Source organism: Dunckerocampus dactyliophorus, chromosome 18, assembly GCF_027744805.1.
Source record: "Dunckerocampus dactyliophorus isolate RoL2022-P2 chromosome 18, RoL_Ddac_1.1, whole genome shotgun sequence".
NCBI lineage: Eukaryota > Metazoa > Chordata > Actinopteri > Syngnathiformes > Syngnathidae > Dunckerocampus > Dunckerocampus dactyliophorus.
In genome coordinates this window covers 17837736-17853954 of record NC_072836.1, presented here as the reverse complement: position 1 = coordinate 17853954, position 16219 = coordinate 17837736, and the positions used below count along the sequence as shown (strand labels likewise).

The 16219-nt window shown below is 40.0% G+C and overlaps 1 protein-coding gene and 1 non-coding gene across 3 annotated transcripts; both read left to right on the top strand.

Annotated features, from left to right (window-relative positions):
* Nucleotides 1-86: 86 nt before the first annotated feature.
* Nucleotides 87-159, top strand: trnar-ccu (transfer RNA arginine (anticodon CCU)). Its single transcript has one exon. It is a non-coding gene; the product is annotated as a tRNA-Arg (tRNA).
* A 137-nt stretch (nt 160-296) lies between these two features.
* Nucleotides 297-10854, top strand: plbd1a (phospholipase B domain containing 1a). 2 transcript variants are annotated; one of them, XM_054760156.1, is made up of 11 exons: nt 297-504; nt 2543-2765; nt 2971-3054; nt 3136-3277; nt 5536-5676; nt 6566-6710; nt 6772-6972; nt 7241-7381; nt 7462-7647; nt 7800-7906; nt 7980-10854. In XM_054760156.1, the coding sequence occupies exons 1-11, from the start codon at nt 447-449 to the stop codon at nt 8154-8156; spliced, it is 1605 nt and encodes a 534-aa protein (XP_054616131.1). In that variant the 5' UTR covers nt 297-446; the 3' UTR covers nt 8157-10854. The 2 variants fall into 2 exon arrangements, with proteins under 2 accessions (XP_054616131.1, XP_054616132.1); XM_054760157.1 differs by lacking the exon at nt 297-504 and having other exon boundaries at nt 2619-2765; nt 2902-3054.
* Nucleotides 10855-16219: the final 5365 nt, after the last annotated feature.

The window sequence follows — 16219 nt, the reverse complement described above, 5'->3', positions numbered from 1 at the left end:
GTATGTGACACCAAATTGTGTCGTCATAAAGACATCCGAATTGTTGATCCGTTAAATTTTATATGTCGGCAGAAGAAATCTTGTGAGCCCCAGTGGCCTAATGGATAAGGCACTGGCCTCCTAAGCCAGGGATTGTGGGTTCGAGTCCCATCTGGGGTGGTACTATTTTTTGTGTATGTAAACATAGCTATTATGCTTGTACGTTGTATTAAGACTCTTGCCGTCGGTTCTTGGTTGTGGAGTGAGGATATGACTCATCCTTACGGTCACGGGATCAACTACTTGTTCTTCCCGCCTTTACCACTAGGCGACATACTTTACCTCATTCACCTTCGGCGGTCTTGGACTTTCCCTACGTTTTCTTGCAGTTGGTCCGTCCTCACTTCCTTGCTTTTTTATTCTCGGTGTATGTGTGACTGAGCACACCTCCGAACTCTTGTCAAAATATGCTTTTTAAAAGTTACTACATTTTTGTGTTAATCAATGCGGCCTCTACAGCAGGCGGTAAGTAGGTCATACAAATCATACTCTATGACAGTTGTGTAAAGAAAAGTCGCTCATGTTCAAACGGCAGCTGTCGTTTTGTTGAATTGTGCATATTGTGTTTATACAAGTAAATACACAGTTAATGGGACGACACGTATTGTTGTCCATTAAAGTCATATCTAATTAGTCTCGGTTGACACTGTCAGAAAGGTATTAACATTATTATTGTGACTTTAGTTAGCAGCTGGTTCTAGAAACACATTGCATCATAGTCAGATATATCTATATTTATTCGAATCAGTTACAAACTATTGTTAGAAACGATATATTGCCTACCTTGCAGCAGTTAAGCAACTATTACATTTATTCTAATAAACATTTGTCAGTAAGATATGCTATGACCACAATAATAAACATGGTACACTGAATATATAGAACATTTGCTGCAAATGCAACTGCTGCAACATAGACAATATACACCACGGGTGCCCAAAGCACAGCCCGGGGGCCAGTGTCGGTGCCAGAAAGTTTTCATTGGGGTGGCCAAGGTGAGACCATTTCTCACATAGGGGTGGCAATAAGGTGAGCTACAAGCTACAAAGAGCTTCCAATATTAACAGATTTATGTGCTGAATATTTAGCACATAAATCGTGATATCATGCTTCAGAATTTAAGTCAAAGTCAACACAGTGAGAAAACTTGAGAAGAAGCGACCAAAGTAATCATGCAAAACTCACCTACCGCTTGCAGTTCGTGCGAGACACGTTTTTTTTGACAACTCCTCCACACGGAAAGTTGTGTGCAGCAGTGAAATGCATCCAAGTGGAAACGGCGGTTAGGCTGAACTAATGTTCTGCACCACACAGCCACATTTGTCAAAATTGGCTCCGAGCCATGGGGGTGGCCACTGGGGTGGCCAGAGAGTGGTAGCTCTGCCTCTGCCGGGAGCCATCTCCGGCCCACGCCTTTTTTTAAAATTATTTTTATTGGCACATTCTAAAAATACAATTACTCAAGAAAATGAAAAAAATGTAGCAAAAAATGCAAAAAACAGCAGTAATTTTATTGAGCGTAAAGAGAGAGAGAATACATTTGTAATATTATGATGAAAAAACGTATAATTATTGAAATAAGAATTAAATAATACATTAGATTAAAGTAAAAATAAAATTAAAGTTATATTAAATATTAAATAAAAAATATGTTATTATCTTAAGTCGTTATATTATGTGAAACAAACAACACCAAAAGAATAACTTTGCAATTCTAGGAAAATTAGGTTGGGAAAAAGTTACATTACGAGAATAAAGTCCAAATATTATGGGAATAAATTCAGAACGTTACAAGAAAATATAAATGGCGAAATATTTTGGGGGAAAAAACAACAGTAGAAAGGGAAAAACAAGCAAAAACGCAGCAAAACTCGTAATTTTACGAGAGTAAGTTTGAAATATTAGGAAAATAAAGTCATAATATTGCGAGAAAAAGTTGTAATTTTACAAGAATAAAGTTATAATATTTTGAGGAAAAAACATAAATATTTAAATAGAAATAAAATAAAATCAATTACATTAAAACCAAAATTGAAGTTGAAATATTTTTAAATTAAAAATATGTTATTTTCTGAAGTCGTCCTATGTGAAACGAACATAAAAAGCATAAGGTTGCAATTGTGGGAAAAGTTTTACTAGAAGAATAATGTCCCAATATTGTGGGAATGAAGTCAGAACATTACAAGAAAATGTGAATGTTGAAATATTTGGGAAAAAAAACAACAGTATAAATGGAAGAACAATTTTTAAAACGTGTAATTAAGGAGAAAAGGTTTATACTAATAATACACTTTTTCATCTATATCCCAAAGCTGAGATGCAGGCTATTTTTTCTTGAAATATACAGTATATACTGTATACTGTATCTACAAGGGTTGGTGTACAAAATATAACATATCAAAGCGGCCCGTCCATCCTTGGATTTTTCAGCATGCAGCCCTTGGTGAAAAAACTTTGGCCACCCATGATATATACTGTACGATACACGGTGTGTTTCTTGCAGAGTTGACAGCAGCCACAGTATACTGGGATGCCCAACACAAGACTGTGCTGCTGAAGGAGGGTCGCATGGAGGTCGACGGGGATGCGTATGGCTTCCTGAACGACACCCTGTCCACTACAGGCTGGAGTGTTCTGGAGATCCGAGCTGGATACGGACAAACACCTGAGCCTGATGAGGACACTTTTTTCCTGGCGGGCTACCTTGAAGGCTTTCTGACTGCACAGTAAGTCGTACTTATCTGTGAAACCTTTACACAATGGAGAGAGTCAAAGCAAAGCAATCAATTGTGACCTGTGTTTGATGAGATCAGTTTTAGTCATGACACCATTTTTTTGTGTGTCTTGTCTATGTTTGATCAGCCAGAGTCAATTTTGTACAACAGTTCTGACATGATACTCAGTGCTACTCTAGTTATGGTTCCTGTGCAGACAGATGATAGATCACTACACCAACATGTACCCTCAACTCATCCTTGACCCCACAATCCTGGGCCCGCTTCAGAGCTTCATGAAGTGAGTCTGCGCCACACATACACGTAAATGCACACCCTTTGACAGTTAGTGCTTGGTTACCTTTGACTCTCGCTCTCCAAGGCAGCAGGACTCTTGGACCAGAGAGCAGGTGAAGAACAACAAGAGTTCTGATCCTCTGTGGAAACACACTGGCTTCATTGTGGCCCAAATGGACGGCCTGCAAGCAGGAGTTGCAGAATGGGCCAAGAGACAAGGGAAAAAGGTGTTAACCATCATATTGTTGTAGTAAACGCAACAACTGTTGTAAAGCCAAGTGGCAGCCTGTGGTGAGTCTGTAACTCTGCACTCACGTCAACCATATGTTTAGGTATTATATTGCCAAGATCTTCTCTGGAAGGAGGAACCTTCAGTGAAAGCATGTTATTCATCATTTAATGGAACAAGAAGTGTTGATCTGAAAAAGTGTGGAGTTCCAGTTTTGAGGGGGAAGTATAGCAACTGCTTTTTCACATTAAAAAATCAGGACATGTGACCATAAGTGATGTTAGTGGCGCCTCATGTGGGTGGTGGTGAGGATACTTTGGAAGACACGCTAGTATGCAAATATCCTCAACGTTTTATAACCATTAGACCAGAGGTGCTGCAATTGCGGCCCATGGCACAGTCTGAAAATATAGTTTAACAAGAAACCTAAAAAAACAACAGCAACAGAAAAAGGGAAAAATCACACAAAATTACAAGGTTAAAGTCAAAATATTAAGAGAAAGAAGTTGTAATATAACAAGAAAAAGTGGTAATTTTACGAGAAAAATGTAATATTATGAGGAAAATTAACGTCATTTATGAGCATAAAGTTGAAATATTAAAGAGTAAAGATGTTATTTTTTAAAGCCGTAATATTATGTGAAACAAACTACACGACATATTTTTAAAAATGTAAAACAGTCAAAATATTATGGAAATATAGTCAGAATTATGAGAAGAAAATTTAAAAGAAGAAAGTTGAAATGCAGTCATCCCTCGCAATATCACTCTCCCGCTTTGTTGCGTTTTTCCAGAAATTAATTAATTAATAAATGATGGCGATTTTCTGGTTGGCTACGGTCTATTATTAGTCTAAGCATATTGAAATACAAGTGATATGCAATAATATGGTCACTAGGTGGCAGTAATGACACAAAACATTGATGAGACATTACCTTACATTACATTACCTTAACACTGTATGAAGTCAGCCATGGCATGTCCGACATGATCGAGTCAAAAAAAAGTTCTCCTCCCATTCTGTGTGGAAGCGGTATTTTTTGGCTTCTTAAGTTTCAAAGAAATAAATTTGAGGCTAACTGGACTGTCTCGCATCCCTGCAGCAAAAGAGTTGCGCAATGTGTTGTAAACAATGAATAATGGTAGTGTAGAGGTGACTATAGGCGTCTTATTTCATGTCTACAGGGCTCTAATGTTAAAAACAATATTTAGAAAGTCTTAAACAGGTTTTCCATGCTGTAACTCGCAAAATATTAAATTTATTAGCATTGAGTCCTATATCGCGGAAATTCATTAATCGCGGTCAGGTCTGGAACCATGAGGAGCAAGTCAAAATATTAACAGAAAAAAGTCGTATTCTAGCAAGAAAAAATGTTGCAGTTTTACGAGAATAAATTTGTGACATTATGAGGAAAAATAATGTCATTTCAGTAGCACAGAGTTGAAATATTAAAGAAAAAATATGTTATTTTTTAAAAGTCGTAATTTTATGAGAAACAAACAAAATAAAATTGTAATTTTTTAAAAATTTGGTTGGGGAAAAAGTTATAACATTATTGGAATAAAGTCAAAATATTATGGGGAATAAAGTGATAATATTATGAGAACAAAATTTATGAAGATGATTTAAGAATCAAGTTGAAATATTTTAAAAATAAAAAAAACAGCAAAAATTGGGGAAAAAAAGAGCAAAGACGGACGTTCATACTAATAATACACTTTTTCACCTATATCACAAAGCTGAGATGCTGTTTTAGATGCTGAAGTATATATAACTTCTTAGCTAGTTTCCAAAATATCAAAGTGGCCCTTGCATCCTTTTTAGTGGTGATTTGACTAAACACCCTCAAGTTATGGTGCATGTTTTGTAACATATTGAGCGGTGAATCCGACCATGGTGTTTAATAACAGGGCCACTGTGTGGTGTATTTATCAGAAAAGTAATAAGCACAGGCAACACAGTCGAGGTGCATATTTTGACAAATTTCCACCCTTTTGCGTGCAGCAGTTCAGGAGTAGAAGTTTGCTTGCACAAATGAAGACAGTGAGATGTCTTCAGTGAGATGGAGACTTTGTGAGATGCTTGTGATTGAATCATTTTTGCGTGTGTTATGCCTGCATCCACTAAAAGGAAATAAGAGCGCAAAACTTAGAATTTGCAATAAACACATTTGCCACATTTTAACAGTCATGAGTGGTCCTACTAAAAAGGCAACAGGTGGGCTTGTTTGCTAACATGTGCTGTGACTCTCGCAGCCGCTGTCCCTGTTTGCCGTTCAATTCCTGAACGCGGTCGGAGATCTGCTGGACCTGATCCCGGCTTTGGTCCAAAACTCTACCACGTCACTTAAACACTTCAAACTTCCAGGGATGGGACACTGCTCCGCACTCATAAAGGTCAGAGGGCAAAGGGGGTTCTAATTGGAAAGAAAGACACACACACACACACACACACCTCCAAAGATACTTTCAAGTTAGTTTTCCATCCACAAAGGGTCCCAAGTCACATTTTAATTCCAGGAACACCATTTGTTTTTTAAGTAAAAAAAAAAAAAAAAGTGACTGTAATATACTGTAAATGTGTGTAGCTGCTTAAATTGCTTTTGTTTTGTTGCTTTATTGCAGGGGTCACCAATGTTTTTTCTTGCGAGAGCTACTTTTAGAAAATGAAAATGGCCACGAGCTACTCATTTTTGTAGAAATGATTTTCATACCTTATTTCAACCCAAACAAAGCGAATATGTTTATTTTACCAAAACATTCATAAAATGCTGGTATCCACAAGTCACATTTTATGTTTCAGAATACTTTTCTTTCTAGTGTTCTCACATTATCAACTTAAAACCTGAATGAAAAGCAGGCTTGCGGGCACCTCATGTGGTCGTGGGGGGCTACCTGGTGACCCCTGCTTTATTGTATGCTTTATTATTATTTATTACATTGACACAATTTATTTTGTGAATGGTATTTTATAGTTGGAAAAGACTGAAATATGTTAATACATTCATTAAAAAAATATTTTATATATATATATATATATATATATATATATATATGTATGTATGTATGTATGTATGTATATGAAAACGTTTGCCCACCCCTGTTCTAGATGTTACCCGCATTTAATTTATTTATTGTACTCAATATTATCCATCACTTTTAGCCTTCCACAATATGCAAATCCAAAAGCAACTATTTTATGTTCCTTAAATGATGTATAGCAAGTCGTTTCGTCAGACCCTTGACTTTGAAACCCACTTGACAATGTTCTGTTTTGTTTTATCAGATGCTTCCAGGCTTTGAGAACCTCCTCTTTGCCCACTCCAGCTGGTACACGTATGCTGCCACCATGCGTATCTACAAACACTGGGATTTCCACCTCACTGAGCCTCACACGGCCACTGGGAAACTCTCCTTCAGCAGCTACCCGGGTAGGCACCACGAATCCTCAAGTACAGTGCAGGTCTGACTGCTCCTGAACGCCTCCCTCAGGGTTCCTGGTGTCCCTGGATGACTTCTACCTGTTAGGGAGTGGTTTGATGATGACCCAGACCACCAACAATGTCTTCAACGCCTCCCTTTTCGACGTCGTCACCCCCAAAAGCCTGCTGGCCTGGCAGAGGGTTCGATTGGCTCACAGTTTGGCGCATACCGGAGAGGAGTGGGCCAAAATCTTCTCCAAGTACAACTCAGGTAAGAACACCTGCGCAAAATGAGAGCTTAAAGGCCCCTATCCTGCTCATTTCAGGGGATTTTAAAATAGTATTGGGTCACTGTAATACGTTTCTATCAATAAAATACTCCATACAGTACAACACAAGTTACAATACCCTTGTTTAGCGCGATTCATTGGTTAAGTGAATGTCCAGAAAGTAGGATTGCTTATTTATAAATGGAATATTTCTTGTAGAGCATTTAAAACCTGTTTACGACCTTCCTGTTCATGTTCGATCTGCTGCAGGGACCTACAATAATCAGTACATGGTGTTGGACAGGAGCAAAGTGAAGCTGGGCCACAGCATTAGCAATGGCGCTCTGACTGTAGTGGAGCAGATCCCTGGGCTGGTGGAGTACTCCGACCAGACCCAAGCACTGCGTCTCGGTAAGAACAGACCTGCATACTAAGCTATTTTCATTCTGGCATTGGAAGACTGGAACGTGCTTTCACTTTAACCACCACAGGGTACTGGCCGTCCTACAACGTCCCCTTCCACCAGAACATCTACAAGCTGAGCGGCTATGAGCTGATGTGGCAGGACTTCGGAGAGGACTTCTCCTACGACCTTTGCTCCCGGGCCAAGATCTTTCGTCGTGACCAGGCTAATGTCAAGGACCTGGACTCTTTGAAGCGCATCATGAGGTTCAATGGTGAGTTGTTGCCTCACACTGGAAGTGCGCTTCATATTCAGTGCTAGGGTTGGGCGATACTGCACATTTTGGTATCAATACTGATGCTTTTTACTTCAAAAAATTTTCAAAATCTTTGATTTCAACTTTAGTTTTTATGATTTGGCACCCAGACTATAAGAAGGATCCATACTCTAAAGGTGACCCCTGCAAGTCCATCTGTTGCCGTAACGACCTACAGACAGAAAAGCCCTCGCCTGGCGGTTGCTATGACACCAAGGCAAGTATCACAGGAAGGTTCTACACAAGCAAATAAGCTTTTTAACTTCAAATGTTTATTGCTGTGTGAGCAGGTAACAGATTTCCAAATGGCGGGCGAGTTCCGCGTGGAGGCCGTGAACGGGCCGACCACGCAGGGCGGACTCCCGCCGTTCATGTGGGAGAAATTCAGCAACGTCAGCCATCAGGGCCTACCAGCATATTACAACTTCACCTTCGTCGGGATGGCGCCCCTCCTCTTCCAGCCTTAACCCTTCCAGCCGGCAAGGAAGCATATTTGGTGACTTCAAAGATGTTTCCTGCTTGCCTCGCTAGAAAGCAGTGAAACCAAACCGTTACGCCTCAGCAATTGATTTGAAAGAATATATCAATGTAATGATGTACAGATATATTTGAAAATATATCCCAACAGGTACAGTACAGGTGCAGCTCCATTAACTCAAATATAATACAAAACTTATGTGATTTCAAGAGGTCCCAACTAATCACTCTGGGAGTTTTTGCACTTCATGTGCAAACGTTTGAGTGCAAAGCAGGAGTTTGCAATATTCAACTTGTTGACACATGTTCACATTTTATGAGATACTGAATTTGGAGGTTTTATTAGCTGTAAAGTATAAAATTACATCATAAATAAATAATATACATAAGTGTGGACTTGCATCAAAGACTTGCAAACCGACTTGGACTTCAATGACTCGGGACGTCATCAGACTTTAGTCTAGATTTCCAGTGAGTATGTTGAGCAAAATGTTCCGTCCCCGTTCAAACTATTTAACGAGCGCGACGTTTCCAGCAAGATGACACATTTTCTCACAGAATGTGCCTGATTGAATGCATCCATGAACGGGTTTAAAAACAAACAACGGGGGTGTGGCTTACCTTTCTCTGAGCGCCGGATGGTGGACAGTTATTCACATGCACACGTGTGCAAACACACAAAATTAATTAGGTAAAATGATTATACAGTCATCCCTCGTTTATAGCGTTTAATTGGTTCCAGACCCGACTGTGTTAAATGAATTTCTGCGATACAGGAGTCAGTGTGAATAAATGGAATATTATCATAGTTATTATTAATTGTTTACTCCACATTGCAGCTTGTATGCTGCAGGGACTCTAGCAAACAAGCTAACCAGTTAGCCTCAAATTTATTTATCTCTAAACTTAAGAAGCCAAAAACTTACCACTTCCACACAGGATGGGAGGAGAGCTTTTTTCACTCCATCATGTTGGACGTGCCATGACTGACTTCATGCAGTGTTAAGGTAATGTAATACAAGGTAATGTCTTATCAATGTATTGTGTCATTACTGCCACCTAGTGACCAGAATATACATAACACTTGTATTACAATACCTGTATAGTTGGTCTAATAATAGACTGCCACAAAACAGCCATCATTTATTAATTCATTCATTTCTGAAAAATCGCGATATAGCGAGGGACGATGCACTGTATCTTGCGACCTGTCCAGGTGTACCCTAAGAGGGAGTATTAGGGCCACTTTGGGGGGGGGAAACGTACAAAAGTTGTACATTTGCGAGAATAGAGTCTTAAATTTACGAGAATAAGGTCGTAAATTTAGGAGAAAAAAAGTCGTAAATTTAGGAGAAAAAAGTCGTAAATTTAGGAGAATAAGGTCGTAAATTTAGGAGGAAAAAAGTATATAACCAGAGGTCACATAAGTCCCCCCTTTTCATAGCTGTCTCAGGCAATGCCTGTTACAATGGATTATTAAAATAATCTGATCTTTCGAGAATAAAGACTTTATTGTCGTAAATTTACGACTTTTTTTCTCTTTTTTTTTTTTTCTTTTGTAACCTTTGGTCTTGGGGGGGGCAGGGTAAGGAAGGCGGAAGTGAGAAGGGCTAGCCATGCTAATCTAAATGCCAAACGCTCAACTGGTGTTTCGCTGCCACGTGACAAATAAAAGCTTGCCTGCAACAAGAGGAAAGTTTGCTTCCTGCCCTATTTTCCCTCGGACACGATGACACGTAATATTACCACTTTATTCTCATACATTTACCACTTTATTCTCAAAATCTCTGATTTGTTTTTTTTCAATGTGGCCCTGATACTCGCCTGAAGCCAGCTGGGATAGGCTCCAGCATAACCACGACCCTAACGAGGACAAGAGGTATAGAAAACGGATGGTAATAGCTTGTCACGTTGTTAAAATGGCATTTTATTTGGGAAACGCTCAACGGTGCTTATGACTTGTAAGGACTGGAAAAAATGTCAAGCCTACGACTTGGGATTTGACTCGACCTGTCTTGTCTCGACCTGAGACCTGACTTGGACCTGCACGTTTTTACTTGAGACTTGGGATTGAAGACTTGAGACTTGCAAAACACTGACGTTCTCCTACCTCTGAATGACGCTCAGCATGGTTCCACTGTACTGGAATAATTGAACTTTTTATAGATCTGTTTTACTGGGATGCGCCTGTTTGTGTGGACATTTTAAATTTAGGAATAAAATAATAATTCTGTTGGCAGGTGACCTCTTCTTTTAAGAGGTATCTCTCAGATTTGCAGTCCACATTACTTAATGGTAAGCAAATTGGTCTGACTTAGAAAGTGCCTGGCAAGAAAACATATCTTGTCAAGTCAAAAGTGAGCATTTTGGACTTTTCAGTCGCGATTTCGGTCTTGTACCCCCTGTCCACTTGATTGTTTTAATGAGCGTGTCTCACATGCTAACAGGTTTGAAAATTTGCATTGTCTCAGGGCAAAATGAGTCAGCAAACATTTGGGCTTTTGCCTTATGACTCTTCAGTGTTTGTTTTTTTTTAACGTAAGCAGAAGGCACAGGAATGACGATCTTTGTCACGGATATCACTCTCAGGGCTTTGCTGCCATGATTGCATCCAGCGTATTCTCAGTCTATTCAGTCTATTCTATTTAGTCGTATTCATAAAGCGGTGCTGCGCATTTATGCAATGTCATGATTAAAGTTGTAATGTTGCACTTGTGCTGTCCTGTCACGTCTTTTTCCCTGCAAAAATGCCACGATGAAGATCCAGTGACCTTACACTCTCGCCATAGGCTTTCCCACACTCAAGCATTGGACATGAAAATAGTTTGCAACTTTTGTGTGTCGTATTAACTGTCACACAACACAAACTGAACCAGATGCGGTACTGACTCCACGACGAGAGGTCAGGAAGCAGAGTGAGCTGTTTCTCCCGAGGGGCGCTGCTCTGAAATGCACTTCCTGTGAAATGGAGGAAGTGAAACGTCTGTAAGATCGGTGGTCATATAATTCATATAAATGGATGCAACCATCCAGGAGGTCTGACACTTCTTCTGTTTGTGCGTGTCGCTCCTGCTGCTTGTAGCCATGACCAAGAAGAACTGTCCCTTTGGAAGCAAATGGGACAACCTTGTCAACGCCTGCATCCCCAGCAGGGCGGAACCTAGACCTCAATCTAACCCGCCAACAGGTCGGTATCATATTGATGTACTAGCTGCCAAATGATACATGGGTTCATATTATGTAGTATTGTAAATGATTAGAAGTATTCTCAATAGAGCTGACCCCGGTGTTCTATCGGAGAAGCACACCTCCCGCCGTCCGCTCCGAACCGGCGATGGCTCTGAGTCCGGTTCTGTGGACGGTGGTGGTGTTGACCACGGTGGGGTCCGTGGTGGCTTTGGCTGTCTGGTTTCTTCTATACAGACGGCAGACCAGACTCCGCAGAACCTCAGGTGAGTGTGGATTTTTGGAGGGCGTCAACGCTGAGCCATCGAACGGAGGCTGTCGAGGGGGTAGCAGGTGCAAAGCTTTGTGGCGATAGAAACTGTGCAGTTTCGCTTCTTCTCTCGGGCATCCCATGGGCCAGCCCCTCTTTGCTGCTGTGGTTTTTGTCTGAAAAGTCTGTCTTGGCAGAAGGTCAAATGAGGTCTCTGGTGAAGTCACATTAAAAGCGTACTTATTTTATTTGTTTATGGATATAATCTTCTTTATTTGATTTGGAATGTATTTTCATTGAGTCATTTTTGAATTATTATTATTTTATTTAGACTTTATTATTATTATTATAAATGGACTTACTTCAAACAAGAAGATGTGTTTACTAGATCAGTGGTTCTCAACTGGTGGGTCAGGACCCAAAAGCAGGTCTGGGTCCATTCTGGGTGGGTCCGCAGACAGCAAGTCAAAAAATTACATTAAAATTTATAATATACAACTTAGGTCAAACTTATTTCGAAGTCAATTTCAGCAATATTTTAGTCATCTTCCTCCTCGGTACATGTTCATCGCACAGTTAGAAGTGAGACGGTGGTATTTTTGACATGTCATTTTAATTTATGCATCATTTGTATTCATGCATTCATCACGGTCTTCCTCATTTTGTTGATGAAAAGCCTTCAAATGCACTTTGGGCATGTAATTATGTGTATTCATGTTTCAAAAGATGACAAGCGATTCGAAAAAAAACCCAAACATTTGCTTGATTTGACTGAAATTAAATGATAAAAAAATTAATAAATAATAAAATAATAAATAAAGAAATGAACAAAATAATTAAAAAAAATACAAATAAATAAAAATGCATAATGAATAAATCTAAAAATAAAAATGACTTAAAGAAAAGTGGAAAAAAAAATAAAAATAAATACAAAAATAAAAATGACTTCAATAAAAGTATACAAAACAATACAAATTAAAAATGACTTGAGTAAAAGTGGGCCGCTGGAAAATGAGGCTCCCAGGTTGAGACCCTTTGAGAATCTCTGTATTAGATACACTCCTGATCAAACCTTTAAAACCAGTCGAAGAATTGACATTTTGCACTATTGGACCTCAAGGAGGTTCTAAGTAGAGCTTCAAAATACAAAAAGAAGAAATGGGAGTGAGATAAAAAAAAAAAAAAATTTAAAGAAAGCAATTTATTGCAAACAAGCATTTAATTGAAAAAGTGAAAACAAAACCAAAGCTAAAAAAAAAAAAACAGAACCCACCCTTAAAATAGTAATGAAATGTTCAAAAAAGGACTCAGTACTGAGAAGCTGTGCCTTTCTCGTTAATCACCTCAGAAAAAGGTTTGGACATGCTTGATGCCAGAGTTTCCAGGAGGCTGGTGGGAATGTTGCTCCCGGTGGTGAAGATGGCTTCACGGAGGGCATCCCGTCTGCATATGATGTCCATTTTTAGAAACTTCCCTAGCCATCCATCCATCCATCCATTTTCTATACCGCTTCTCCTCATTAGGGTCGCGGGGGCATGCTGGAGCCTATCCCAGCTGTTCTTCGGGCGACAGGCGGGGTACACCCTGGACTGGTCGCCAGCCAATGGCAGGGCACATATAGACAAACAACCATTCACGCTCTCATTCATACCTATGGACAATTTAGAGTAACCAGTTAACCTAACACGCATGTTTTTGGAATGTAGGAGGAAACGGAGAAAACCCACACGCACACGGGGAGAACATGCAAACTCCACACAGAAATGCCCAAAGGGAGAATCGATCTCCAGACTGTTACTGTGTTGGCCAAAGTGCTAACCACTAGACCACCGTGTGGCCCCTTCCCTAGCCATCCATCCCCAAATGTTCTCAATGGGATGGCGATCAGGGGAACATGTGGGATGGTCCAAAAGAGTGGACACGAGTGTATGACAAGGCCTCCAAAATAAAAACTACACTTGCTTATCAGCAGGAGGATGCTGTGTATTAGTAAACTGTCATTTGTCCAACAAGGAATGTACACAATTAGATTAGCATCTGAAGGAATTTCGCTTAATTGAACGTGAAACGCTTCGCTGTTTTTCACACAATGTAAACTAGGACACAGCATAAAGCCTCTATTGTCATTTCATTTCTTTTATGAAGTGATCTATGTCCTAAGTGATGCACACCCATTCTCAAATAATTGAGTAGAATGTTCTACATTACGTCAGAAGGTACCAGAATAAGAAACACTTTACTTAACTGTGTTGTGTGTTGGTGCTCGTAGATGACCATGGATGTAGTTTTATTATGCAATGACAGGACGTACATTTTATAAATATAAATTGTGATACTATGATTTTGGTGTAGCGAGGACACGGTGGCAAGTTTGGTTCAATAAAGTCTTTCATTAACAAAAGATAAGCTCACACGGAGCGGCACAACACACAAGTAGTCAACGTACCAAAATAACGAAGAATCAGCTGACGCAAACATAAAACTCACCGTGGGAGGTGGAAAACATGAACGCAGATACGGTTGCAAAGTGTTCCTTGAAATATATAGAAACAAAAATACACGTGGTCCCTTTTTTCTGTAGGAATGGAAAATAGTTTGTAATAATTCATGAATGACAGGGTGCACGCTTCTGTCTTTTGTGGCAGGAGGCGCAGGTTTGATCCCCAGGCATTTATTTTTATTCTGTTTATTCTGTCGTTTTGCGCAAAAAATAATTGATTGATTAATTCAGGTTGGAGGCCGCACGATGGTCTAGTGGTTAGCACGTTGACCAATACAGGAACAGCCTCGAGATCGGGAAGACCAGGGTTCGATTCTCCCCTGGGCATTTCTGTGTGGAGTTTGCATGTTCTCCCCGTGTGCGCGTGGGTTTCCTCCCACATTCCCAAAAACATGCAGGTGAGGTTAATTGGCGACTCTAAATTGTCCATAGGTATGAATGTGAGTGTGAATGGTTGTTTGTCTCTATGTGCCCTGCAATTGGCTGGCGACCAGTCCAGGGTGTACCCCGCCTGTCGCCCGAAGTCAGCTGGGATAGGCTCCAGGATGCCACGCGACCCTAATGAGGATGAACCATTAGACCATAAACACTAATAATTACAAATCAAACACAGGTGAGCTCCTCAGCTCATTCCAACCAGAGTTATGGTCGTGCATACAAGCCCAACAGGAAACACACATAACAAAAATAAAAGAACCGCACTGGAAATAATGGTATAAAAAGAGATAAACCAACTAAAGGTCCAAACTGTCATGCGGAAAATGACAAACATTGCAGTCACAATATACGCCCACTGGCCACAACATTAGGTACACCTACAAAATCAGATCCTTTCCACATAAAGCACAGTATGAATGAATGAAAGTGTACCTAATGATGTGGCTACTGAGTGTATATGTTTTTTTAACAATGCTCAGAAGGTGGGGACATGGAATTGGGAATTGAGATGGAAGAATATCATCATTTTTAGTGTTTTTTTTAAATCATTAACGTTTTTTTTATTATAGAAGAAAACGAGCCTGTTCCGGAGCCCCCCCAGAAAACAGAGCCCCTTACTGAAGCTTTCCTGCCCCCGTCGATGAAGAGCGCCCCAAACGACACGACGCTCAAAGCTGCATCAGCACCTTCTGCCTGTACCCACCACCACCACCAGGGGGCCCACACCAGCTCAAATTGGGGTGATAGATTAAATCGTTGCACGTGCTTCCTAAAGTGTCAAAGCGGAATGAGCACCGCGGGAACAGAGGGAGTAGAGGAGCACAGATTCCCACTTCCTGCCACAGAGCTGGGTGACACCGCCTTGGTTACAACTAAAACTGTATAGAACGGATTCAATATTTCGATTTTATGACGGCCTCACATGAACTCAACCTCTTGGACTGGATGAAAATGGGCCAAGGTGAAAAGTCCATAAAGTGTAGTGTAATGAATTCTGTTGCTCTACCGCACACGGCTGCTAAATACAGATCCCACAATTTGATTTCATTGTTGAAATGCTGTAATGATTTTTGTTGCCTGTGCAATTTATTATGTCTTGGACTTCTGGGTGTGTGTATTCCTTTGCTTACGGCATCGTTTCCTTCCTTAGACTCTTATTTTGTATTTTGTATTTCCTGTTTTGGCAGCGTAGATGGCGACTTTACTTGATTGAGACCGCTTTGAGCACAGCTGGGGCTAATTAGTAATCAACGTTACTGGACAAAGTTACTATCAGCTGGACTTCAGTTGCTGCCAGTGTTGGGCAAGTTACTGTTTAAACATAAGTCGTAATTACTTTCCAACAAAAAGTAATTTAAATGGAAAAAAAACCTTCAAATGTGTAAAAATGGGATTTAGCTTGGTGGCGGCTGAGGGTTCCTGACTTGCAATTCTCTACCAAAACGCTAGGGGACAGTGTTTCCCTATGAGTGCACAAGCACAACTCTCATGAACTACCTTTTTATGGAATCTCAGGAGTGCCAAAATTAAAAGGGAATACTTGCCTATTAGCTTCTTGCGTGTAGCAGTAGTGAACAATGGCACCTGAAGCAAAATATAGATTGTTGATATAAGTGCATAACACACCACATTTCACTGTAGGTAATGGCGTTGTAACGTTTGAAATTGTAAGTAATTAG